The 24,471-nt window shown below is 43.7% G+C and overlaps 2 protein-coding genes across 2 annotated transcripts; both read right to left on the bottom strand.

The window, feature by feature from the left end:
• Positions 1 to 444: 444 nt before the first annotated feature.
• Positions 445 to 3,118, bottom strand: LOC124071033 (uncharacterized protein K02A2.6-like). Its single transcript, XM_046411458.1, is given in 6 exon segments — positions 445 to 860; positions 896 to 1,083; positions 1,085 to 1,394; positions 1,483 to 1,684; positions 2,038 to 2,552; positions 2,833 to 3,118. Coding segments are annotated over 6 exon segments (1,767 nt in total). The 3' UTR covers positions 445 to 594.
• Positions 3,119 to 6,719: 3,601 nt separating this feature from the next.
• On the bottom strand, positions 6,720 to 17,629 carry zgc:171929 (uncharacterized protein LOC100124596 homolog). Its single transcript, XM_046411755.1, has 4 exons — positions 16,849 to 17,629; positions 16,512 to 16,693; positions 9,682 to 9,871; positions 6,720 to 8,298 (listed from the first exon to the last, which is right to left on the bottom strand). The coding sequence occupies exons 1-4, from the start codon at positions 16,946 to 16,948 to the stop codon at positions 7,976 to 7,978; spliced, it is 795 nt and encodes a 264-aa protein (XP_046267711.1). The 5' UTR covers positions 16,949 to 17,629; the 3' UTR covers positions 6,720 to 7,975.
• Between the last annotated feature and the right edge of the window lie 6,842 nt (positions 17,630 to 24,471).

Below are 24,471 nucleotides of genomic sequence, written 5' to 3' on the forward strand. Positions count from 1 at the left end.
ACGAGACTGCACAGCTTTTCCCTTTATAGTCTGGTATGAGCGTATACAGCAAAAGTTTTATTAGAGCAAGAGCGATTAAGAGCTATTTAAACTTCTTAAATTCTCAAATCATACCATCTCACCATCTGTCTATTTTGACATATAACATCTGATTTCTTCCAACGTATATGCAACGTAGAAAAGCCCAATTGGAAAGTTTATCTGCCATTTACAAGTGTTGGTAATAGACCTGAGTGCAACAGGCTGGAGTGGACAGTGTAGTTCTCCTAAAATGTCGGTGGTGTCCCACCTCTCTGCCCACCTCAGTACAGCTGTATGAGTTTTAATCAAATCTGTATTTTGTCTGAGTGATACCACCTGCTCGGTCAATTTGTTTTGTTCTCTGATTGTTGTATTCATAGGTTTCAGAGGTGTCTGTTTTGGAGGCTGCTGGCTTGGCACGCCACATGCAGGAGAGGAGCGCTATTTCACCTCCTCCCGTGATGTCTTCTCTTCTGTTCTTCAGTGCCAGGGGTAGACTGTCCTGTCACCTAGTCAGCACACGGGGATTATTCTGCCCCTTTGTGTGTGTGACTCACGCCTGACCCAGTTGGGTCAGTGTTTGCTGCCTGGAGGTCCTTGTGGACCTCGAAGAGGGACCGCTGCTGCACACTGGCTCCAGTTGTACCAGGTGTCTCCTTTACCCTTCAGTCGGACTGCATGCAAGGTTGTCTCCATCACCTGAAATGGTCCAGTCCACCTCGGCTCCGACCACTTGCGTTTAACTACCAACAACAGGACCCAATTCACCTCTGGTGATGAAGCCTTGTGCGCCCCTCATGTCGGTCCGTGACCTGTTTGGCAAAAGCTGGACCGAAAGCCTGCAGTTCTTTAAAATATGCTCTTGTGGTGAGGCTTTGTTTGTCATCACCAATCCCAATTAACTTTGTCATGGGACCTGGAAAAGCTCTCCCTGTTTGTAGCTCATGAGGAGAGAACCCTGTGCTCTGGTTAATGGAGCTTCGAATGGACATGAGCACCAGGGGTAGGGCATCTAGCCAGGTCAGGTTAGTCTGTGCACATATTTTTGCCAATTTGTGCTTGATTCATCCTTTCAACCTTGCCCTGTGATTGCGGGTGGTTTACCATGCCAAATGAATGTGTCAGCCCGAGCATTACCTCCACCTGCTGGAGGTCTTGCTTTTTGAAGTGAGTCCCATTGTCTGATTGAATTTTCTCTGGGAACCCATGTCGGGGAATGTAGTGATTAATCAGAAACTTAATCACCGACTTGTTATGCTCCCTTTTTGCTGGCCACGCCTCCGGCCACTCTGTATACACATCCACACACATCAACATACCCATACCTCTCACTGTGGTTATCATATCTGTATAATCTATGATAATTTCTTTCCCTGGTCATACTTTAAGAGGATACTTACCCTGCTCGAGTTTGATGGTCAGTCTGGCATTGTACTTGGTGCAAAGTTCACATGTTCTTACCCAGTGTTTTACCATATCTTTCAAGTGAGGATGCCACTAGTTCTCCAGGTTTCTCAGCATCTGTGCCGCTCCCACATGTCCTACTCCATGCGCCTCCTCTAGCGCTGTTTTTCTCATCCCTGGGGTAGAATAAGACGTCCATCCGGACCCCTCCACAGTCCTCCCACCTCCGTAGCTCCTCGGGCTTTCCAGAGCGTTTTCTCTTGTGGTGAGACCCCCTTTTGCAATCTTATAATGTCAGTTAGTTCTGGTTCAGTTCCATCTCTTCTTCTGAACACATTAGTTCTAGTTTTACCTGATTCCCAGCCGCCATCTTTGCTGCATGATCTGCTGAATTGTTCCCTCATTTCTGCCTCGTGTTTGATGGATTTGTTTAATGCAGTTATGTACATTAGCACTGTTTTTTCTCCCCCTTTTTTCTGGAACAGAATGCCATTAACAACTGCTTCTGTTCCAGAAACATCAAGGTAGAATGGCAATGTGTAGTCTGGTAAGGCCAATTCAGTGGCAGTAGCCAATTTTTGGAGACATCCCTGCTCCTTTCTGGAAGATCACTCTGCCTAGGAAAGAAACCTGTTTCCGAGCTACCTGTAATTTGGCTTTACTTACCTTAAACCCTTTTCTGGCTAAGTGTTGCAGGACAGAGCTGGTTGCTGTAAGACAGACAGTAGCTGTGCGTGCTGCCAGGAGGAGACCATCTACATACTGAATGAGTGTGGTGTTGTCTGGCAGAATGCAGTCACTTAAAGCCTATTTGAAGACCTGATTCAACAGCCCTGGTGACAGTGTGAACCCTTGTGGTAGCCTGGTGTACCCCAGCTGTCGACCCTTGTAGGTAAATGAAAAAATGTCACAGCGCTCTTGTGCTAATGGGAGACAAAAGAATGCATTAGCCAGATCAATGCATGTAAACCATGAATGAGATGAATCCAGATGAGTCAGAGTCACATATGGATTAGGCACAGGCACCGTAGTAGTAGAAAGGATGTTATTAGTGGCTCTGAGGTCGTGTGCCATTCTGTATTTACCTGTCCCTTTCTTTTCTACTAGCAGGATAGGGGTGTTCCATACGGAGTGTGAGGGTTAGCCATGTCGCATGTCAATCAATGCGATATGTCTCAGCTTAGTAGTGAAGATGAGGGATTTGTGTGAGTGTCCAATCAGTCTGAGCCAGAGCGTGTTTAACCATGCCTCCCAGTTCTTTTGCCTGATGTTTAGGATGTAATGCTAGTGAGACATGAGGAACTGCCTCTTCTGACACCATATACCAATCTAGTTGATCTTCTGTGAGCATGACCGCTGCTGCAACTCCCTCTGGAGCCACATATATGTTGGTGGAGTGTATTTTACCTTGTAGCTGTTCTTGGAACCCGTCTTGATACCACTCAGTTTGCAGTCTGTGATAGAAGAGGATCACGTGGGCTGGGTCAGGAGGAGAGATGTAGGGTTCGAGCAGTGAGATCCAGGGTTTCCACTGCAGGAAGGCCGAGAGGATGCCGTTTTGCTCAGGCATTTCAGGTTGCAACAGAGTCCAGCAGAAGTCCGCATACTGTTCTTCCACAGACTGGAGGAGGTATTGCCCTGTGGTTCTCAGACCTGTACAGGGGAGTCTGGTGCCGTCTGGCAATGTCACCATGAGTCCGTCCGGGCTACACAGTATGGATGCCCCCAGCTTGATGAGGAGATCTGTCCCCAATAGATTGACTTTATAGACAGCATCGGGTCTGCTGTCATGGTCTCTCTGTGGTGTGTTCCCCACTCCTCCCAGTCATCCCAGTTCACCATGTGATAATGGATACTGTAGGTGCTGCTTGGTGATTGAGTGCCTGCAACCTCCTCTTGCAAACCCTCTAACACCGCCTGTCTGTACCATTCCCTTTGTACCCCTTTTGGCCCTGGGTGGACACCTGTGTGTTTGATCCACGTGTCCTTACATTTATCTAGAAACTCGCATGGGTGCTGTTCAGGCGCCCACTGTAATTTTGGAACCATTGCAGCGTTGGGCAATGGATACTTCTCTCTCATTGCTTTGCCTATGTCAGTGCTTACCCTAGTAGATGGTGTGTTATCAGTAGAGCGTCTCGTATTAGCCTCCTCCTAAATCTCCCTCAGATCTGCTCCCGTCATGCATCCAGCTGCCACCGCTCTAAAGTCTCCAAGCGCCAGAGTCTGTCCTGCAGTGAGACTATCTAGTTTGTTTAGCCACAATCCTCCGCCTTCTGCCACTGGGGGCATTTTATCAACTATTGCTTGCACATCACCTAGTCCAAATGATTTGTATTTGACTCCCTAGCTGGTGGCGATTAAAGGAAAAATGTTCGCAGTTGAGTGTGTGTGTTATCTCAAGGTCATAGGGTGTTTATGCTGCTCATGGGGCGCTTCATCTTCACCTGGTAGGAGTGTGTGCACGGTGTGTACTATTCTATCGATGGCCTTGTCTTGGCAGTCAGATATTCTGACACTTCTGATTCGTTATCTGTCTGTTCTAGTGACTGTGTTGAGACTGAGGCTTTATCTAACACTCATTTGGCTGCAGAGGCGGTGGGTGTTGGGTATGGTATACTTACGAAAAGTTGTCCTTTCTCTATTTGCACTGTTGGGTACCTTTCCTGAGGGGACTCACATGATGCAGTGGAGGAGCGTAGGGTGGGGGTCGGACCGGTGTGTTGGCCTCCTTCTTCTCGCTTTTCCGCTCTTCTTTCTTCTCTTTGTGTAGATGATCGGCACCCCGCCACGAGACCGCCAACTTGGACCATTCTCTCCTCTCCTCCTCGTATGCTTTCCCTTCCTTCCTCCATTTTCCTTTCTTTAATCAACTTGCTGCTTCTTTCGGCCTCCTGGCCTCTACTTTCTTAGCCTTGTACTCTATTACCTTGCCCCATAACATCTTTCCCAAGGACACTCTGTCCTTTAACTCTTTCCCTGTCTCCTTTCTCCATCCTTCTAATTTCTTTTTCACCCCCTCCATTTTCTTCTCCTTTTCTTTCTCTTCAGTCACCCCTGTCCCTGCCAGTATTATATTTTCTAGTTGTGCTGACAGAGGTTTCCACCGACCCTCAGGTCCCCGACCTCTGTCATCTAACTCCTTATTAAACTCACCCTCCATCCTTAAAAATTGTTATACCAATCTATTAAGTAATTAAGTAATTAATTAACTAATAGTTTATTAGAATCTTAATTCAGCAGTCAGCCGGTGTGTATGGGGTTCACTCGAGCCACAAGTCTTATTCAGTGAGCAGAGCAAAACAGCCAGTCAGTTTGTATGGAGTTCACCCGAGCAACTGACTCTTGTGACAAAAACCGGCCACTTCCGTTGACTCTGTGAGGTTTCCGCCGTCTGTTTTGAACAGTTTTGTCATGACACTGTTGTAATGCTCTGCACCGAAGACACCACTGAATTTTATTATTTATTTATTTTATCCCCAAATACCCAGACATGTCACACATACACACAATATCACATTTATTTAATACTCACCAACTCTGAAACTCTTTATCCTTTCAGCATTAACCCAGTATTTGAAGAGACACCACTCTTCAGGACTCTAACTCAGAATTTGGGGGTCCTCACCTCCCCGGGACTCTAACCCAGCTGCCTCCTTGGCTCCCTCGTCAGAGGACGGTGGGGTCCGCCACGACCAAGGACAAGATCTACAATTGATCTTTTTACTTCTTTTTTCCTTTTTCTGTTCCAGTTCCTTACTTTGTTTTTCAGTTATTCACACTTTATTCTTTTTAGCCTCTGAATATTCAACAGACGCTTAATTTGGAAACTTCACACTTGCAGACACAGATTGCCTTCTTATTTAAGAGTACCCAATATGCAGAATTCGTTACAACAGGTTTCTGCTTTACCTTTGTTTTAGGTCGACCGTAGCGTGTGTGTGTTGGTTTTAGGTCAGATGAAAGAACTCCTTACATTCCGGATGAGACCCCAAAATTGTTGAAGCACACTTGCTTCCCCGAGTAGGTTGATGTGAAACAGAGTCGTTGAATAGCCTTAAAACAGAGTTATTTATTTAGAAATAAAGATCTTTGGAGATCCCACCACAGAGTTCAAGTCTGTTTCAGCCAAACACCAAGTGGAATCTAAAGCACTCAAGGAAGTACATCATTAGATACTTTAACATAACACTGGTTGCTAGTCTCAGCACCTTTCCACTCAAGCCAGAGGGGAGGGGTGGTGTATCAGTGTCTTTGCCCGTCGGTCAGAGTGACTTGAGATATGGTGTCCTTCTCCTACTATGCATGATATCTCTGTCTCCCTCAGAGTGTGCAGTACTGAGACAAACAACCAGTTCTACATGATTATAACATTATGAATTATACCAAAGCATATAACAGAATAAGGCACAGTAAATATTTATTAATCCACACTTTTCTGGACACTTTTAACATAAAGAACTACATGTAGCATGTACTTTACTGGGTGTGATAACATGTAGGTAGTCTTCACGCACATACACAAGGAAGATTTACTTCTCACAACATCCACTTAACTACGTCAAAACACACAGATTATCCACAAGGTCACCATTATTTTTGTCTGGCAAGCTCTGCTCCAGTTCTGCTCCTTCACTGGTTCCCCAAAGGGATGTGTGCTCTCACTTTTACTTTTCATCCTGTTCACCATCATGTGTTGGAGTAAATATGAAATCGGACCCATTTAAAGTATGCAGATGACACTGTTATTGTAAATCTAACCCAGAAGAATGGATAGTGTGAAGTGGTGTGAGGAGTCACAGCTTCATTTAAACATATCCAAAATATAAAATATGATATTTGAGTTACCAGTCCAGGGTGTACCCCGCCTCTTGCCCGTAGTCAGCTGGGATAGGCTCCAGCTCCCCCGCGACCCTGACGGATAAGCGGTATAGAAAAGGGCGGCACGGTGGTGCAGTGGTTAGCACTGTCGCCTCATAGCAAGAGGGTCCCAGGTTCGAATCCCGGTCTGGGCCCTTCTATGTGGAGTTTGCATGTTCTCCCTGTGCCTGCGTGGGTTTTCTCCGGGTTCTCCGGCTTCCTCCCACAATACCAAAAACATGCACATTAGGTTAATTGGCTACTCTAATTTGCCCCTAGGTGTGAGTGTGAGAGTGTGTGGTTGTTTGTCTTTGTGTGTTGGCCCTGCGATTGACTGGCGACCAGTCCAGGGTGTACCCCGCCTTTCGCCCGTAGTCAGCTGGGATAGGCTCCAGCCCCCCCGCGACCCTGACGGATAAGCGGTATAGAAAATGGATGGATGGATATTTGAGTTTAGGAAACATGCTTACACTCATGATGTTACAAATATGAAAGGCCAGTCTGTGCAATGTGTGCCATCTTATAAATACTTTGGGACAATTATCGACTCAAAATTTAATTTGAAGAGAATTGTGCAGGTGTGTGTAAAAAGAGGCACCAGCAATTACATTGTCTGAGGAAACTGTTCTACCTCCATGTAGATAAAACCATGATGATCTTATTTTATCATGCTTTTATTGAATCAATCTTACCAAGAACTCCCTTAATCAAGTTGTACAATGGGCAAGTAAGCTGATTGGTGCGTCACAACTGAATCTGGCATCCCTGTATGCCAGAATGTCACAGTGGATAACCAGTGCCATTTTAAATGACAAATTGCACCTTTTTGTACAGTGAGTTTCAGCTTCTCCCCTCTGGACAGAGGTTTTAATTCCCAAGGTGTAAAACTAGGTGCTATTAAAACACCTTTGTCCCTGATGCCATCTCACAAGCTGTGATACACACACATATGCGAGTGTTATATGAATATAACAAAGGAAGCACTTTCGCCATTTAATATCTATCATTGGGTTTCTTGTCCTGTGTTGTGGTTTGTGTAGATTGTGGTGTCAGAAATTGTGTTGATGACTTTCAAAACTGCAAACCACACCTGAACTATCCAGGGGAATTAAACAGACTATATATGTACAGAGTAAAGGTGTATTTTAGTATAGTTTTATGATATTGTATAGATTCAGAGTCAAAGGAGAAGTTTGTTCTATCTGTGGCAAAGGACCAAAAGATTGACAGAATGACACTGAAGAAATACATGAACAAAACAAGTTACCAACTTTTGATAACAAAGTGGAGTTAACATTTGCCAGCCATACCAGGAAACTTGCAAACCAGCTTCATGGGCCTTTATTCCACAGCAGACAGCTGTGTCAAACTCTATCTGCAAAATGATTTTCTTCTGTCCTCCATGTGGCTTCATTCCCAGCTGGAGGTTTTCAGAATAGAAGCATTGCCTGCCCAGTTCTTTTTTGACTTGCTCAGATTTTGTTCTATTGGTAATTTTTGATTCTTGGGTTTCTATCATAGGTAAATAGGCTACATACAGCACTTCAGGTAAAACAATTGCTGAAACTGATGAACACAAAAAGGCTATGTTCTGTACATGGTCTAAGCGTACTCCACTAAAACTAACATTATTTTCATCTATGAATATCTTTTGGAGTAACAATAACATAAGACAGAAACAGAATGAACTCTACATGTAGTATGCAGGGGATGAGTACATCACATAGGGGTTGAGTTTACGGTCTGCTGATGCAAAGCTGCTGTTCTCATGGGCCTGGCGGCGGTAGTACCTGCGGAGAGCTGGGCTGCCAGGGTGGCACTGTCTTACATGCAGGAAGTACTCATCAGGGCGACTTGAGGTGTAACCACAATCCTCACACACAAAGATCTTTGAGCGTCTCTGACGGTAAGCATACTGTTGGTGGATGCCGTGAATCTTCCTCATGTGGGACTCCAGTGAACAACGCTGTGTGAAGGCTTTCTCACACAGCTCACACTTGTAGGGACGGATACCTGTAGAAGGTGGTGTGGAATGTGGGGTGTGTGTGTGTGTGTCGGGATGGGGGCAGGGGTGGGGGGGGGGACAAAACATTTATTCTTTATTGCCTGTGCCTTTTTGTGTGGATGTACTTAAACATTCAGGTTGGCATTAGTGACCTTGCAGTTGTGTGACAAATCTTGTGACTGTGGTTGCCACTGTTAGAGAGTGACTTAAAAGGCAATGAATTCCTGAACACTATCACATCACTCCAAACTGCTTCTGATGTTTTTACCCCATCCCAGAGTCTGCAGTCCTTGGACACAGCTTGCTCACCACTCGCTATATCAGGCTATGTTTTTATTGGAGACAGAACCTTCATTGTGGCAGCCCAACCCTTTGGGACTCTCTCCAGGCAGGGATTCACAACACTGCATTACTGCAAGTGTAACTAACTCTGAATAAACTGTACACTGGCAGGTTTTCTTAAATAAGTTATAAGCTTCTCTCTTTCTCTTCCCTCTTATGGATGCAGATAGTTTTATTTTCTCACAGATTCAGTTCATATCAAAGCAGACACTGAAGTGCATTCATTCATTCACAGAGGTTTAATTTATATTAAAATCCTAATTAGATATTGGTTTGTAACTCTGGAATCTGAAGTTAACACTTTTATAGACTATCAATCATTTCTCCAAGTAGTGTCTTTTGCCCTCACATTAAAATATGACATAATATCAAGTCATAAAGTCATAAAACCCCGCATGTCATTCTTTTTTTCCATGCAAACACTGTGACTCAAGACACCTGTTGGTTTGTGAGGGCAGTTCCACTGAAATGTTCATTGCACATACTGTGGAACCTCAGGTTATACTGTAAAAATGTATGGTTAAAAAAATAGTATGAGCTTTAGACTTGAAGTCTCATTGAACAATTAATCCCTATCACTAGTTTCACTGATACATTAACATAAATCCTATAACATTGGAGATTATGGAAAAATGCCCCCCCCCCCCCCCCCCCCCCCTCCATTAGCCGACTGATGTGCCCTTGAGCAAGGCACTTAACCCCCCCAATATGCTCCCTGGGCACTTGATGCTGCCCACTGCTCCTGTGTGTGTTTCACTGCATGTAATTTGCCGGGTGTTGCATGTGTTTGTTCAACTAAAGATGGGTCAAATGCAGAAGACGAATTCAGTGTATGTATGTAAAAATATATATACTGTCAATAAAGTGATTCTTCTTCTTTTATGTTAATATTCTTAAGTGAGCAGGATTGTGCTGCAGCTGCAGAATGTATTTTGAAAGTGAGTGTATATAGGCTGTGTATAGTCTGAACATATTTCATTCCTGCATTTCAGTGACTGTGTGTGTGTGTGTGTGTGGTGTGAAATAAGAGAGCAAAGTATATTCCTGACCTGTGTGTGTTCGCATATGCCTCTTGAGGTCAAAGGTATCGTTGAATCCTTTGCCACAGAATCGACAAGGATGTCTCTTCACCAGGCTGTGGCATTTCAGGTGTCGAGTCAACATACGCTGCAGAGGGAAGATCTTGTGGCACACAGAGCAAACAAAGTCACCTGAGCTGGGGGAAGTACGCGGTCGAGGCTGTTAGGGAGAGATAAGTTGACAAACCTGCTTATTATGACAGTACCAGCATCAGGACTCACTCAAGCCTTATATCTACATTGTGTTGTGTTGTCCATGCTTACCTAGTCCATTAGTCTTACAAAAAATTACTTATGTCAGAAAACTTTTACACACCATTCTCTAAGGTATTGTAAGGTACCTTTACAGTAGACTTTACTCCAATCCTCATCTAAGAAAAGGGCAAATATTCAGCATGACCTAGCCTTTACATTGTATCTGCTGAGGCTAAACTACAGTGGCTAGTCCAAATGGTTTAATAGGCAACTTCATCTGGCTGCCATGCCATGCTCAGTTGTCCAATAATTCAGTATTTGTATTTGTCTTTGTATTTGTCTTTATCTTCAAAAGTACTAGTAGTAAAAGAGTTGTAGGTTGATCATCTTTTAAGAGAGAGAACTAATGAACTTTCATCCTAGCCTGATTGCCTGAAGGACACCCACCCTGAAGATCATAAAACAGCCTCTGCAGAGACCTGTTGAAGGCATCAAAGACAAATTTGGCCAGACTGTAGTACAATGAGCCTCCATGAATCTGATAAACTTTCAGTACTGTCACCTTTCCAGATACAGTGGTATGAAAAAGTTTGGGCACCCCTGATCATTTTCAGGATTTTCCTTTATAAATCATTGGTTGTTCGGATCAGCAATTTCAGTTAAATATATCATATAGCAGACAAACACAGTGATATTTCAGAAGTGAAATGAAGTTTATAGGATTAACAGAAAGTGTGCAACAATTACTTAAACAACATTAGGCAGGTGCATAAATTTGGGCACCCTTGGTGTTTTATTGATTTGAGTACCTTTAGCACTAATTATTGGAACACAAAGTTTGTTTGGTAAGCTCATTGACCCTTGACCTACATACACAGGTGAATCCGATCATGAGAAAGGGTATTTCAGGTGGCCAGTAGCAAGTTGTTCTCCCTTTTGCATCTTCTCTGAGGAGTGGCAACATGGGAGCCTCAAAACAACTCTCAAATGACCTGAAAACAAAGATTGTCCAACATCATGGTTTAGGGGAAGGATACAAAAAGCTGGCTCAGAGATTTAAGCTGTCAGTTTCCACTGTGAGGAACATAGTGAGGAAATGGAAGACCACAGGCACAGTCCTAGTTAAGGCCCGGAGTGGCAGGCCAAGAAAAATCTCTGATAAGCAGAGGCGAGGAATGGTGAGAACGGTCAAACTCAACCCACAGACCAGCTCCAAAGACCTACAACATGATCTTGCTGCAGATGGTGTCACTGTGCATCGTTCAACTATTCAGCGCACTTTGCACAAGGAGATGCTGTATGGGAGAGTAATGCGGCGGAAGCCTTTTCTACGCACATGCCACAAACAGAGTCGCTTGAGGTCTGCTAAAGCACATTTGGACAAGCCAACTTCCTTTTGGAATAAGGTGCTGTGGACTGATGAATGTAAAATTGAGTTATTTGGACATAACAAGGGGCGGTATGCATGGCGGAAGAAGAACACAGCATTCCAAGACAAACACTTGCTACCCACAGTAAAATTTGGTGGTGGTTCCATCATGCTGTGGGGCTGTGTGGCCAGTGCAGGTACTGGCAATCTTGTAAAAGTTGAAGGTCGCATGGATTCCAGTCAGTATCAGCAGATTCTTGCCAACAATGTTCAAGAATCAGTGACAAAGTTGAAGTTGCGCCGGGGCTGGATACTTCAACAAGACAACGACCCCAAACACTGCTCAAACTCTACAAAGCCATTCATGCAGAGGAACAACTACAACGTTCTGGAATGGCCATCTCAGTCCCCAGACCTGAACATTATTGAAAATCTGTGGTGTGATTTAAAGCGGGCTGTCCATGCGGAAACCATCAAACCTGACTGAACTGGAGATTTTTTGTAAAGAAGAATGGTCAAAAATACCTTCAACCAGACTCCAGACCCTCATTGGAAGCTATAGGAAGCGTTTAGAGGCTGTTATTTCTGCAAAAGGAGGATCTACGAAATATTGATGTCATTTTTCTGTTGTGGTGCCCAAATTTATGCACCTGCCTAATGTTGTTTAAGTAATTATTGCACACTTTCTGTTAATCCTATAAACTTCATTTCACTTCTGAAATATCACTGTGTTTGTCTGCTATAAGATATATTTAACTGAAATTGCTGATCCGAACAACCAATGATTTATAAAGGAAAATCCTGAAAATGATCAGGGGTGCCCAAACTTTTTCATACCACTGTATTGTCCAGAAGTCACAGGAGAGTGTGAAATCAGCAGAGAACAGAGACAGAACAGCTAGGTGGAATGTCATGACTCATAACCGCTTTGTTGAAACTGAGACTGAGCATAAATGAAGACATAAAACATAATATTAAGATTTAACATGTTGATTTGGTTCTCAATACAGAAGAACTGAACTCACAAAACCCATCCAGAAATCCATAAAGAAGAGGTGCCTGTTTCTGGGATGATTTGCCATTCATAGTGTTTGCACCTAGATCAGGGATCTGCATGAAAAGAGCCATTTTGCCCCTTTCCCAGCAAATTAAAACCCACTCTGAGCCACAAAACACCACATGTAGTTTCCTTAAACTTACTTTATGTATGACAACTATAATATGTTACTTTTATGAAATAATAATTTAAAAAAATGGAAAATGACAAATTTTTATTTTCCATTTTTAACAGTGCAAAACACCTAATTCTTTTGTAGGCTACTTTGAGAGAAATGCACTTATACATTTATTTTCAAATAAAATAATATATAAATTTATTAGGGTTGTGGCAATGTTAACGCCTTAACTCATTGGGGCTGGGCAAGGACAAGGGCAAGTTAATTAACGCCGACAATTTAAAGTTTAAAGACAACTAAAAATAATTATTATAATTAAAACAACAGCACAGCATTAATTAATTTAAAAAATGTTTGCTAATTTCTCACCATATATTAAGCATACCGGTAAACCAGGTTTGTCAGCAGTAAAAGGAAATGAATCTACAAAACGAGTCCATGAGGCATTAAACGATCTATTTTCATCTGAAACTTTTCTCTTCTTTGATTGGTCCATTGCTAGCTTACCGGGGGCCAAAATAAGTAACTTATTTGGCCGCAACACGTTTACAAACAGGACTTGACAGATATTTTGATCAACAAAATATTAGAAGTTTTATGTCAATGTCACAAGAGCACCTCAGTCTCCAAAGAAATAACTATTACAACGGGGAAAAAAACTCTGAATAAATAGAATGAAATCAATTCAAATTAAGTGTCCATTATTTACATAATTCTTTCCCCAAAATATGCTCACCCTCTCTTAGTCACAGGAGCCACAGAAGAGGGATGAAAGGGCCACATGCGGCTCCGAAGCCTCTAGGTCAGGGGTTGCCGACCCTAGCACCTAGATTAACACTAATTTATTATGTATTAAGTGTGTAAAATTCAGCTAATTAATTTAACTGATAGAATTCAACAGCAGAGAGTGACATGCTTTTGAACGTGGAAGCCTCAAATGTGCATTTAATTTGATTATTTCTTTAGAAAGAGATTACATAAAGTAGAAAGTTCAAGAAAGGAGAAGTACAGAGGAGGAATGGTGCATTGCATACTGTCACCTTCTTTTCAAAAGACAGTAAGACACTCAGCTCTTTTATTTATTTATTTAGAAATCCTCTTCTCAAAACCTCAGGACAACACGAAACCACTTAGCTCTTTGTTGTACATTGTTGCACTGCCCCCACCCAGAACTCAGCTGCATGCTAAGCAATACAGAGCATGCTGAAGAGCACTTTGACAGGTAGCCAATTGATAACATAGTACAGTGCATCCGGAAAGTATTGCAAAAAATTCAAGCAAACTTGTTTCACTTTGTCATTATGGGGTATTTTGTGTAGAATTTTGAGGGAACAAATGAATTTAATCCATTTTGGAATGAGACTGTGACATAACAAGCAAAAAGTGAAGCAGTGTGAATACTTTCCGAATGCACTGTATGTATGTTTGAGTGTCTTATATTTGAATTCATATAGAAATCAATATTTTTGTTCTGTGTCAAGATTATATTTTTATTTGCATTATCCTGCCATAAAATATTGTAGTTCAAGTAATTATGACTTTGTTTAAGACACTGGTAGTGCCATATGATGTGACTCACAGGTATAGCTAGGAGCAACATGGTACCTTGAACACCTCAATCAATAAACGTTTGTTCAAGATACCCGTCCCAGAAAACATATGGCACTGCAACCTAATTTTTGTCTTTTTTATAACAAATTCACCCTCATACAGTTACTGTAATCAGGTGATTATATTTAACTGTGGGCAGTCGTGGATCAGCGGTTAGGGTGTTGGACCCGTAACCGGTGGATCGCTGGTTCGATTCCCCATACCGGTGTCCATGGCTGAGGTACCCTTGAGCAAGGTACCTAACCCCCACTGCTCCCCGGGCGCTGCACGCGGTCGCCCACTGCCCCGGGTTTGCTGTGTGTGTGTGTGCACGTCACTTGGGTGGGTTAAATGCAGAGCACGAATTTCATTGGAGTGAGTTCCCTCCAATGACGAAATATGTCACTTTCATCTTCATCTTCATCTTTAAGCAGCCCATATCAGTTATTATTTCAGTATTCTCAACAACTGATAAAAACAAGTAAAAAACAATCACAACTCTTTCTGTCTACACACAAGTGTTTAAATGTGTTATGTGTTTTCTGGCTAAGCATGTCATCCATTGGGATCATGGAATGATCATAGAAAATAGAACAGAGGAAAAGGGTTAGGGTTTTCATTTGCAGGAACATTTGCTGCCCCACAAACAGCACACCAACCTAAGATACTGTTTCAAACGGCACCCTAAGTGGTGCATTAAATAGCCCTTGATTTGAGGTAATTTAAGTTAAAATGATCTGCTTTCAAAGTTGGGCCTACTCATTCCTGCATAACATTACAACATCTAGTGGTGCTGCTGAGAATAGCTACCACTAGAACATTGATAACTGTGTGTAAAACAAACAGGTGGGATGAAAATTTGATAGTTGTTGTAAGGCAAATCAATTCATCCAACTTGTTTCTACTTTGTTGTAATTGTTAGACTTTGAAGATGGCCTTATGAGAATTGAGAATCGCAGTAGCAATAATTGTCCAAATTACATTGTAATTTGTTGTTAAGCTATTTCATTTTTAAACTGTTGTCCTTGTTTTGACCTTGAATATGACTTGCGACCTAGATGTTAAATTTGAAATTTAACAGATGTCCAACTATCTGTCAAAACTAAACTAAAAACTACTATTACTAGTACTGTTCTTTAGATAGATATCAAACTCATGTCTGTGTGAGTTAAGTGGAGATGGATTTATCAATAAATACTGGAAGCAGGACTATATCTGTCCAAAGTTCAAAAAGACACCTGCAAACACCTAAATCCATCTAATAAATATGCACGAAAACTGTTTATTGGCAAACATGTAATACAGCCAGACCTAATGACTACCTCAACTGCGTATTAAGATTTCTGATTAAATTAGCAGGGTAAATTGTGTTAAATTGGTAGGCTTTAGAGTAGTATCAGTATTGATTTAAGGTTTGTCATGGGTTGGAAAAGCAAACAGAAAACACAGTCTCTCTCTCTACCAACAGCTCACTTAGACACCCAAGCAACTTATTTTGGCACAATAAAAACATATGATGTGCTGTATATTGAAATTGCTCAGCTAACTACCATTTTCACCTCCCACTTTCAATGTGGGAGCTTTAACATCCTGGTGGTACGTGGTATATTAAACATATGGTTGATATACTGAATATTAACTTTAACTCCCTGTCCCCATCTTTATTTGCTTTTCCATAAGCATCCATCTTTATCCCTTTCTCTTTACTAGATAAATAAGTTGATAAAATTATATGTATCCTTATAAAATGTTGTTTTTAGCTTATTCTTTTTCTGTCCTGGGACTTTGTACTTTCTTTTAAGCTGCCAGTCTCGTGTTGATATCATTTTGAAGTACATTAATGACCTCTTTTTTGTTATCTAACCTTCTCTACTGCTTTCTAAGTTGCCTTTTCTCTCAGAGGAGCCTCTCCATGTCCTGTTGTCCCCATGACTTTACTACCTCTACAGTTACATTTTTTTACTGCCACTCATAGATTAAATGTCCCCTCTTCGCTAACTTTTTCTTAAATGTCTCTTTCAACCCTTGAGGTGCATCTGTCTGGTCTGTATATAGACACTCCCATACATCCTTAACAGTTACGCTTGACTATTTCACTTTGGGGTCCTGCGCATGTCTCCTCTCTTTCCCCAGTTACTACCCTCTCCATCTCCAGTCACATGAACATAGAGATACAAACTCAAACTGTGTCTTTCTTGTACTTTTGTTACTGTAATTTCCACTTAAGTGCTGTCCTTGCACATTGTCACATTTGTAGCTGTAAGCATTACATTGCCCTACTTAAATGCTATCATCATTGACTGTCATTCCATGTAGCCAGTCCAGTCCATTTCGGTATGTCTGCTGGCTTTCTAGGCTTTCACTAGGTTTTTCCCTAGTTGTCAGCTACCTTATTCAAAGCAGTCACTGGGTGATACCAGGCATGCCAGTCATATTGTAGGAGTTAGAGTGTACCTATAGTCATGCCTTACCTTTGCTCTGCTGACAAGTGCCAACGTACTGGGATGGTAGAAGGAGCCCTGGAGCATCAACGTGGACCAATCTGGCCTGGTGTTCCAATCTGGCCTGGCTGCTTTTCCACATTCTAAGGTGGCTACTGGCTGAGGCACGATGGCAGGGTGCCAGATGTCATGCTTTTTAATATTTTCACCCACTAAAAAGGGATTAAAGGAAACTTTAACAATAAATTAAGAAAAGATCAAATTAATTAGTACATATAGATGATATAGCTAACAGGGATAAATCAATTTCTATTTTACAGTTTACTTTTACTTCTGAAAATAAATTTAAAGATAGTAAAATTCTTACCTACTATATTATCTTCTTTCCACTCCAGCTGTTCCGGCTCTTTCCATTGCCATGCTCCACTTGCCCCACGTTTCTTTTTCACAAGGAAAGACCTTGGCATCCTTTTAATTCTCTGTTGTGTTCCTTTATTTCTTCTACTTCTGAAATTAACCTTAACCTCAACCTCCGATCCTTGTACTCAAATGCTTCAAACCAGATATTACCTTACCTTTTTATCTCTTCACAACCTGCAGGTACAGTGGCCCAGCATAATCACAGCACTTATTTCCATGAGACTCTCTGGGAAGACAGGTGAAGATTTAGAGCTATATAGAAAGAGATGTTGGGGGTGGAGGCTAAGTGTTTTGACTGGAGTACACCTGTGCGTGTGCATCATTTTAACTGGTCTTCCACTGGTTTTGCATGTCAGGTAGTGAGAATCCGGGGAGCTTCACATTCAAGTGGCCCTTGGCATGCAAATTTTACCCCTACCAAGCCCTGTCCCCAGACAAAGGGCACGGTCTGAGTAACAGGAGAAGGCACAGAGGAGCCACAGCCTTAACTGCTAGGTAAATCAGGCCTCTCTGTTTTGGCCTCTTTCTGTTGCAATTGAAAGGAGGGATTACATAGCTTCTAAAATGCTTAGAAAGGCTATTCACACACTCAGAAAAGATTGTCCGTTGACTGTGTTGTATGTTCAAGAAGGCACTTTCCATCTTCACTGCTCACTCAGTGCATGCTCCAACACGCAGCCCCTGCAACCCTGGATGGATAGATGAACATCGGCAATCTATCTTGTGTTTCTTTTATTTCCACTGAGAAATTCTGATAACAAAGAACATATTTTGAAAGTAAACCTTGTGTATGCTTAAGAGGAAAATACGGCATGTGTACATTATTTCACTGGATAAATGCACGGGACTAAACCTTATCATGAAAACTAGAGGTCACTTCAAGAACATCATGATCATGTAGTACAAACTGTACAGTAAAATAAATACACTTTAGCTTTATTGCTACATTTGGCCCACTGCAGAAGAAAGTACAGGGAAGTTAGCAATCTTCATACATGTTAAACTGAACAACTGCATGCTTAACTTCCAATTTTTCTGTGGGTGATTGTAAATGGGATGATAACAGTGATAACAATGTGTTGCTCTCGTTCGTAAATTGGTAAATGTTGGAGAAACGCAACACTGTTGCTCCTTTAAACTGTTGCTTAAGATTGCAGCAGTTCTCCTGGCTTTTGATAGCATTTCACAGGTAGAAAGTGAGGACAAAAAGATACTGTATATCTATTATGGGCTGGATACATTGAAATTGACTTTTGATGAGTATTTACAAAGAAAAGGCAGTGGAAAATCAATCTTTGTCTCTGGCCCTATTCCCTCTTTTAGTCATGGTACTGAACATTTTAGCAGGATCCTCAGTCTGCACACCTGGCTGCAGTCCACCTGTAGGTCAATAATATGGCTTTTATTGACAATTTTAACTTGTTTTCGGACCGCGCTTCCATTTTCAGCAGCAATGGCATCCATCCTAATAAGCAGGGCAGTTGGATGCTGTCTGCAAACATTCAGCGTGCAGTCCAGTCCTCCCCTCATGCATGACTATCCACTGTCACCCATCACTCACCCACTTCAAGACCCCTCCCTCTGCCTTCTCATCAGAAGCACTGAATCGCACACCTCAAAGCAAGCAAAGCAAAGCCAGCAAATCCCAGGAACTGAAAAAGCCGTTATACTGACTGTCTTCACTACCCATAGATCTCTTCCAGCTTGCATGAGCTCATGCCCTTCTGTTGTTAATCCTAACAACTTAATTATGGTACCTCAGTCTACTCTTTTGCTGTCAGAGCCCCTTGGATTTATATTTTGTTTATTGCATTCTATTCATTGTACAATTTGTCAGTTTTGTTTTTATTGATCTTTTGGGATTACCTGTCTCTGCCCTGATTGTTTCCACCTCTGCCCTTACCTTGTGTGTATATATAGTCCTTGTCTCCCTTTGTCCTGTGCCAATTCATCTTATCCCTTGTGTCAGGCAACCAGTGTCACCTCCATGCTATTGCCAGGTCTTGTTATTTTGTTACTTTGCTCTAGTGATTTTCTGTTTTCTTAGCCTAGCTTCAGTCTAGTGAGTTTTTGTTTCTTAGTTTAGTGTAGGTTTTTTCCTCTTTGAAGAGTGATTTTCTGTTAGTACTTCTTTGAATAAAAACTTTATTTTGAAAAGTCGTGCATTTAGGTTCTGGTCCATAGTTCAGTTGTGACAGAAGATGCCATTCATAATATTCATAATTTTCATTTGGGTACATGTCGTCAGAGTAATTACACATGTTTTTGCATATGTTTTGATAATAAATCTCATAGCATTTATATTGTGTGATGACATGCATTGATATGTATGTTAGTGTTTCCTAAAATGCTTGCAATAAGAATCAGAATCATAATCAGAATTCCTTTATTTATCCCTGCAGGGAAATTCTTATTCTTACAGACATTGCACATGCAGTATTCTCGACCAAGAAAGGTGAAAAGTGAAGAGTATAAAAATAGGATAAACATAAAAATAAAAATAGGATAAACAAAAACTAAAATCTCAAAGTACAAGTATTTACAAATGTGTTCAAATTTTTTAAGAAAATTTGAAAATACAGGTATGTACATGTGTAAAAAAAAAACAATATATACATTGTATATATAACGTGAGTGAGTGTGTCCGTCACAGTGCTGAGTTTAACAGTTTGATGGCGACAGGCAGGAATGATTTCCTGTGTCGCTCTGTGGTGCATCATGGCAGTAAGAGTCTTGCTGAACGAGCTCCTGTAGCTGATCAGCACATTGTGGAGAGGGTGAAAGGGAAAGTCCAGTATAGTTCTTATTTTGGACAACATCCTCCTCTCAGACACCACTGTCAGAGAGTCCAGTTCCTCTCCCACAACATGGCTGGCCTTCTTGATGATTCTATTGAGTCTGTTAGTGTCCCTCACCCTCAGGCAGCTGCCCCAGCAGGCAACAGCATATGTGATGGCACTGGACACCACCGACTCACAGAACATCCTCAGCATCGTCCTGCAGATGTTGAAGGACCTCAGCCGCCTCAGAAAGTAGAGGCGGCTCTGGCCCTTTCTGTAGACCATGTCCACGTTCTTGCACCAGTCTAGTTTGTGGTCTAAGTACACCCTCAGGTATTTGTACTCCTCCACCACCTCCACAGTGGCCCCTTTGATGTTGATAGGGGTCACTGGAGCCTTAGTCCTCCTCAGGTCCACCACCAGTTCCTTGGTCTTTGTCACATTGAGCTGTAGGTGGTTTTTCCCGCTCCATGTGACAAAATTGTCCACTACAGTCCTGTACTCTCTCTCATCCCCCCCCCAGTAATACATCCAACCACTGCAGAGTCATCAGAAAATTTCTGAAGATGGCAGGACTCTGTGCAGTGCGTAAAGTCTGTGGTGTAGATCGTGAAGAGGAAGGGACAGACGACAGTCCCCTGTGGAGCCCCGGTGTTGCTGATCACTTCATCTGACAGGTAGCATTTCAGGCATACATACTGCGGGTCTGCCCGTCAGATAGTCTGCAATCCAGGACACCAGTGGGGCATCCACCTGCATCGCTGTCAGCTTCTCCGCCAACAGAGCCTGCCGGCCTGATGGTGTCAAACACACTTGAGAAATCAAAGAACGTGATTCTCACAGTGTCTGTCGGCTTGTCCAGGTGTATGTAGACTGTTCAGCAGGTAGATGATGGCATCGTCCACTCCAAGGCGGGGCTGGTAGGCGAACTGAAGGGGATCCTGAAGTGGTTGGACCATGGGCCGGAGCTGTTCCAGGGTCTTCATGATCTGTGACGTCAGGGCCATAAGCCTGTAGTCCCTGGGGTCGCTGGGATGTGGCGTCTTCGGGACAGGAAGGAGGCATGACGTCTTCCACACCACGGGGACCCTCTGAAGACTCAGACTCAGGTTGAAGACATGATGAAGTACTCCGCTTAGCTGGGGGGCACAGGCTTTCAGGACCCTGGGGCTCACACCATCTGGGCCTGCAGCTTTGTCTGCACGGAGTCTCTGCAGCTGTCTTCTCACCTGATCAGCTGTGAAGGTCATCGTTGAGGTGATGGGTGGGGGCGGAGTGCATGTGGTACCCAGGTGAGAGTGGTCCACCCAGGCTTCTGGGGACGAGGTGTGAGCGAGGCCATCCAGTTGGAATGTGGGGGGAGGGAGAGAGGCTGGAGTGGCCGGTTGCTGCAACCGTACTGCTGAGGAGTCGTTTGAAGTGTGAATTGGGGTCCCAGTGTCGAATCTGTTAAAAAACTGATTCAGCTCATTCGCCCGTTCCACACCGCCATCAACTCCTCTGCTGTTTGGCCCGTAACCTGTGATGGTCCTCATGCCACTCCACACCTCTCTCATGTTGTTCTGCTGGAGTTTCCACTCCAGCTTCCTCCGGTACCTCTCCTTTGCCTCCCTGATCTTTAATCTCAGGGTACGCTGAATAGCTCTCACCTCCTCCCTATTGCCTGCTCTGAAAGCCCTCTTCTTGTCATTGAGGATGGCTTTGATGTCCTTGGTTACCCACGGCTTGTTGTTGGGGTAACACTTTACAGTTGTGGTTAGGTAGAGGGGATATAGCTTTTTATTTTTTCCAGGATCTGGTTTTTGGAGTGGTTGGGACAATAGTGTCCACACAGAAGTTTATGTAGGCAGTGATGCACTCAGTGAGCCCATTAATGTCCTGGCCGTGGGGCTCACAGAGTGCCTGCCAGTCTGTCACCTCAAAACAGCCCTGGAGTGTCTCATTGGTCTCGTCTGTCCATCTCCTCACAGTCCTTGAAGTTGCAGGCAGAGCTTCCCTCTTCCTCCGTAACTTTTTATTTCCCCTGCATCCCCTGTGAGTTTTGATCCAGTCCAATTCCAAGAGAATGTTGATTGTGCTATGCGTCATTAGTGTTGCTTCCAGAAGTCTAATTGTATGCAAAGCCTCAGCCTGTGTGCTGCAGCATGTTTCTTTCCTGTGGCATCTACAATGACGTGACGATGAAGGTAAATGACCAATCTGAACATGAATCACAAGGCCATGTTGTGTTCATGGTCGGTCACACCGTTGTTGTCTCTTTCTGTGTGTGTGTTTGCTTGTGAGTGCTGATTAATTGCTGCTCCTGTTTAGCTACTAACTGCAGAGTGAAAGAGTACAACTAAAACATACTTTAAACACTTCACATACTAGGATCTTTGTAAGAACTACAGCTCTCATAGTGATGCACTCCTTACAATGTATTTCTCACCCATTCATACAAATATTCGTACACTTGTAGCAGAGGATGGCATGCAAGGCGCCACCTGCTCATCAGGAGTAATAACCACAAATACTCACACACACTGATGGAATAACCATCAAGAATAAAACTTTATTCTGAAATTTACAGACAGCCAGTGCAGCCAAGCCAATTTTTGTCGGTGCACATGCAGCGGCATTCTGGATTAATTAGAAAGTCTTTAGGAACTTATCAGGTCACCTGATAACATACAGCATGTGTGATGGGGAAACCAGTGCTACATTCATTAAGTGGTTGGTTCTTGAACACATCCAGTTTTTGTCATGTCCTGTTTTATTTTGAAAAGTGTCACTTCCCCTGTATATCCTGTTTTAGTAGATGATATAAACACCAGTGTAAACAGTATAAACAGTAGTGCAAATGGCTGACAGGGTAGTGCAAAATGACCGTAGTGTAATGAACATGAGTAGTTTGAGTTCTGTGCAAATGCTGCATTGTGCAAAATGTTCCATGGGTGGTTGTTTGTGTGTTTGTTGGTGTGTGAGGTGTGAGTTTGGCAGCAGGGGCTACAGAGGACCTCCAGAGTTCAACAGTCTCACAGTTTCTGGGAAGAAGCTGTTCCTCAGTCTGGTGGTCCTGCTCTTGATGCTCCGCAGCCTCCTGCCTGAGGGGAGAGGGGCAAACAGTTTGTGTGAGGGGTGGGTGGGGTCCTTCATGATGCAGGAGGCCCTTTTCCTGCACCTGGAGGTGTAAATGTCTGTGGTGGTGGATAGGCTGTGTCCCACAGTCTTTTGTGCAGCTTTCACCACCCTCTGCAGAGCTTTTTTCTCTGCTGCAGAGCAGCTGCCGTGCCACACAGTGATGCAGGAGCACAGGACGCTCTCCACCACACATCTGTAGAAGGATGTCAGGACCGAACTCCCCAGTCCGGCACGCCTCAGCCTCCTGAGGAAGCTGGTGTGCCTTCCTGATGAGGCAGGAAGTGTTGTTGCTCCAGGTGAGGTCGTCCGTTATGTGGACGCCCAGGTACCTGAAACTGGAGACCACTTCCACCGCTGTCCCTCTGATGTACAGGGGAGGAAGGAGGAGATGTCTGCCCCTTCTGAAGTCCACGATCATCTCCTTGGTCTTTTTCACGTTGATGCAGAGGTTGTTCTCTCTGCACCAACCCTCCAGGCATTTCACCTCCTGCCTGTAGTCGGCCTCGTCGCTGTTGGCGAACCACAGCTGTATCATCCGCAAACTTCACGATGAGGCAGCTCGGATGTTGCGCTGAGCAGTCGTGTGTTAGCAGGGTGAACAGGAGGGGGCTCAGCACACAATGTCCCTGGGGCATTGTGCATCTTTGGTGTTATAGTCTGTGATGCATTTAATGCCCCTCCACATGCTCTGTGGATCGTTGGACGCAAAGTGTCCCTGGATCCTCTGGGCGTATGCGGTCTTGGCCCTCTTCACTCCTGCCGTCAGCTCTCTCCTTGCCGCCCTGAGTGCCATTCTATCACCTGACCTAAACGCAGCATCCCTGGCTTTCAGCAGAGAACGGACCTCCGTGTTCAGCCAGGGTTTCTGGTTTGCATAGGTGGTTACTGTCCTGGTACTGGTAACATCCTCTGCACACTTGTAGATGTAGCTGAGGACCGCAGATGTGTAGTCCTCCAGGTCTACCTCTCCCTCACGGACAGCTGCTTCCTTGAAGACCTGCCAGTCCGTGCGCTGGAAGCAGTCCTGTAGTGCAGGGACTGCATCGCTGGGCCACACGGTGATGGTCCTCTGCGTTGGTGTGTGGCGTCTGAGCAGCGGACGGTAGGCAGGAAGCAGTATGATGGAGATGTGGTCGGAGCAGCCGAGGTGGGGGTGGGGGACAGCTCTGTATGCGTCTCGTTTGTTCGTGTAAACACGGTCCAGCGTGTTATTTCCCCGTGTTGGTATGGTGGCATGCTGGTAGAACTTAGGCAGAGTGTCTGTCAGGTTTACGAGGCTCCCTTAGCGCCTCGTTAGCATTAGCACCCGGCGCGATGTAAACAGCCATAACAAACACCGCCGTAAACTCCCGAGGCAGATAGTGTGGCCGACATTTCACAGTCATATACTCTATCGCCTCAGAGCAGTGGCTGTTAACTTTTATACAGTTTGTACACCAACCTTTGTTAACGTAGACGCATAGTCCGCCCCCCCGAACTTTCCCCGATAGCTGGTTATGGTCCGCTCGGAAGAGAAGCCGGCCGTCGATCTGGAAGGCTGGATCCGGCATGTTCTCGTTTAGCCATGTTTCCGTGAGACAAAGCTCTGCACAGTTCCTCATTTCACGTGAAACCCCTAGCCTCAGTCGAAGTAGGTCCATTTTGTTGTCCAGAGAACGGACATTGGACAG

Source organism: Scatophagus argus, chromosome 14 (assembly GCF_020382885.2).
Source record: "Scatophagus argus isolate fScaArg1 chromosome 14, fScaArg1.pri, whole genome shotgun sequence".
In the NCBI taxonomy this organism is placed as follows: domain Eukaryota; kingdom Metazoa; phylum Chordata; class Actinopteri; family Scatophagidae; genus Scatophagus; species Scatophagus argus.

Bases quoted from the DNA above. Each gene is read 5' to 3' on its own strand.
- zgc:171929 (XM_046411755.1), bottom strand. From the start codon at position 16,948: ATGCCAAGGTCTTTCCTTGTGAAAAAGAAACGTGGGGCAAGTGGAGCA. The intron at 16,694-16,848 runs GTAAGAATTTTA...ATCCCTTTTTAG, and splicing joins GAAAGAAGATAATATAGTAG to TGGGTGAAAATATTAAAAAG. The intron at 9,872-16,511 runs GTAAGGCATGAC...TCTCCCTAACAG, and splicing joins CACTTGTCAGCAGAGCAAAG to CCTCGACCGCGTACTTCCCC.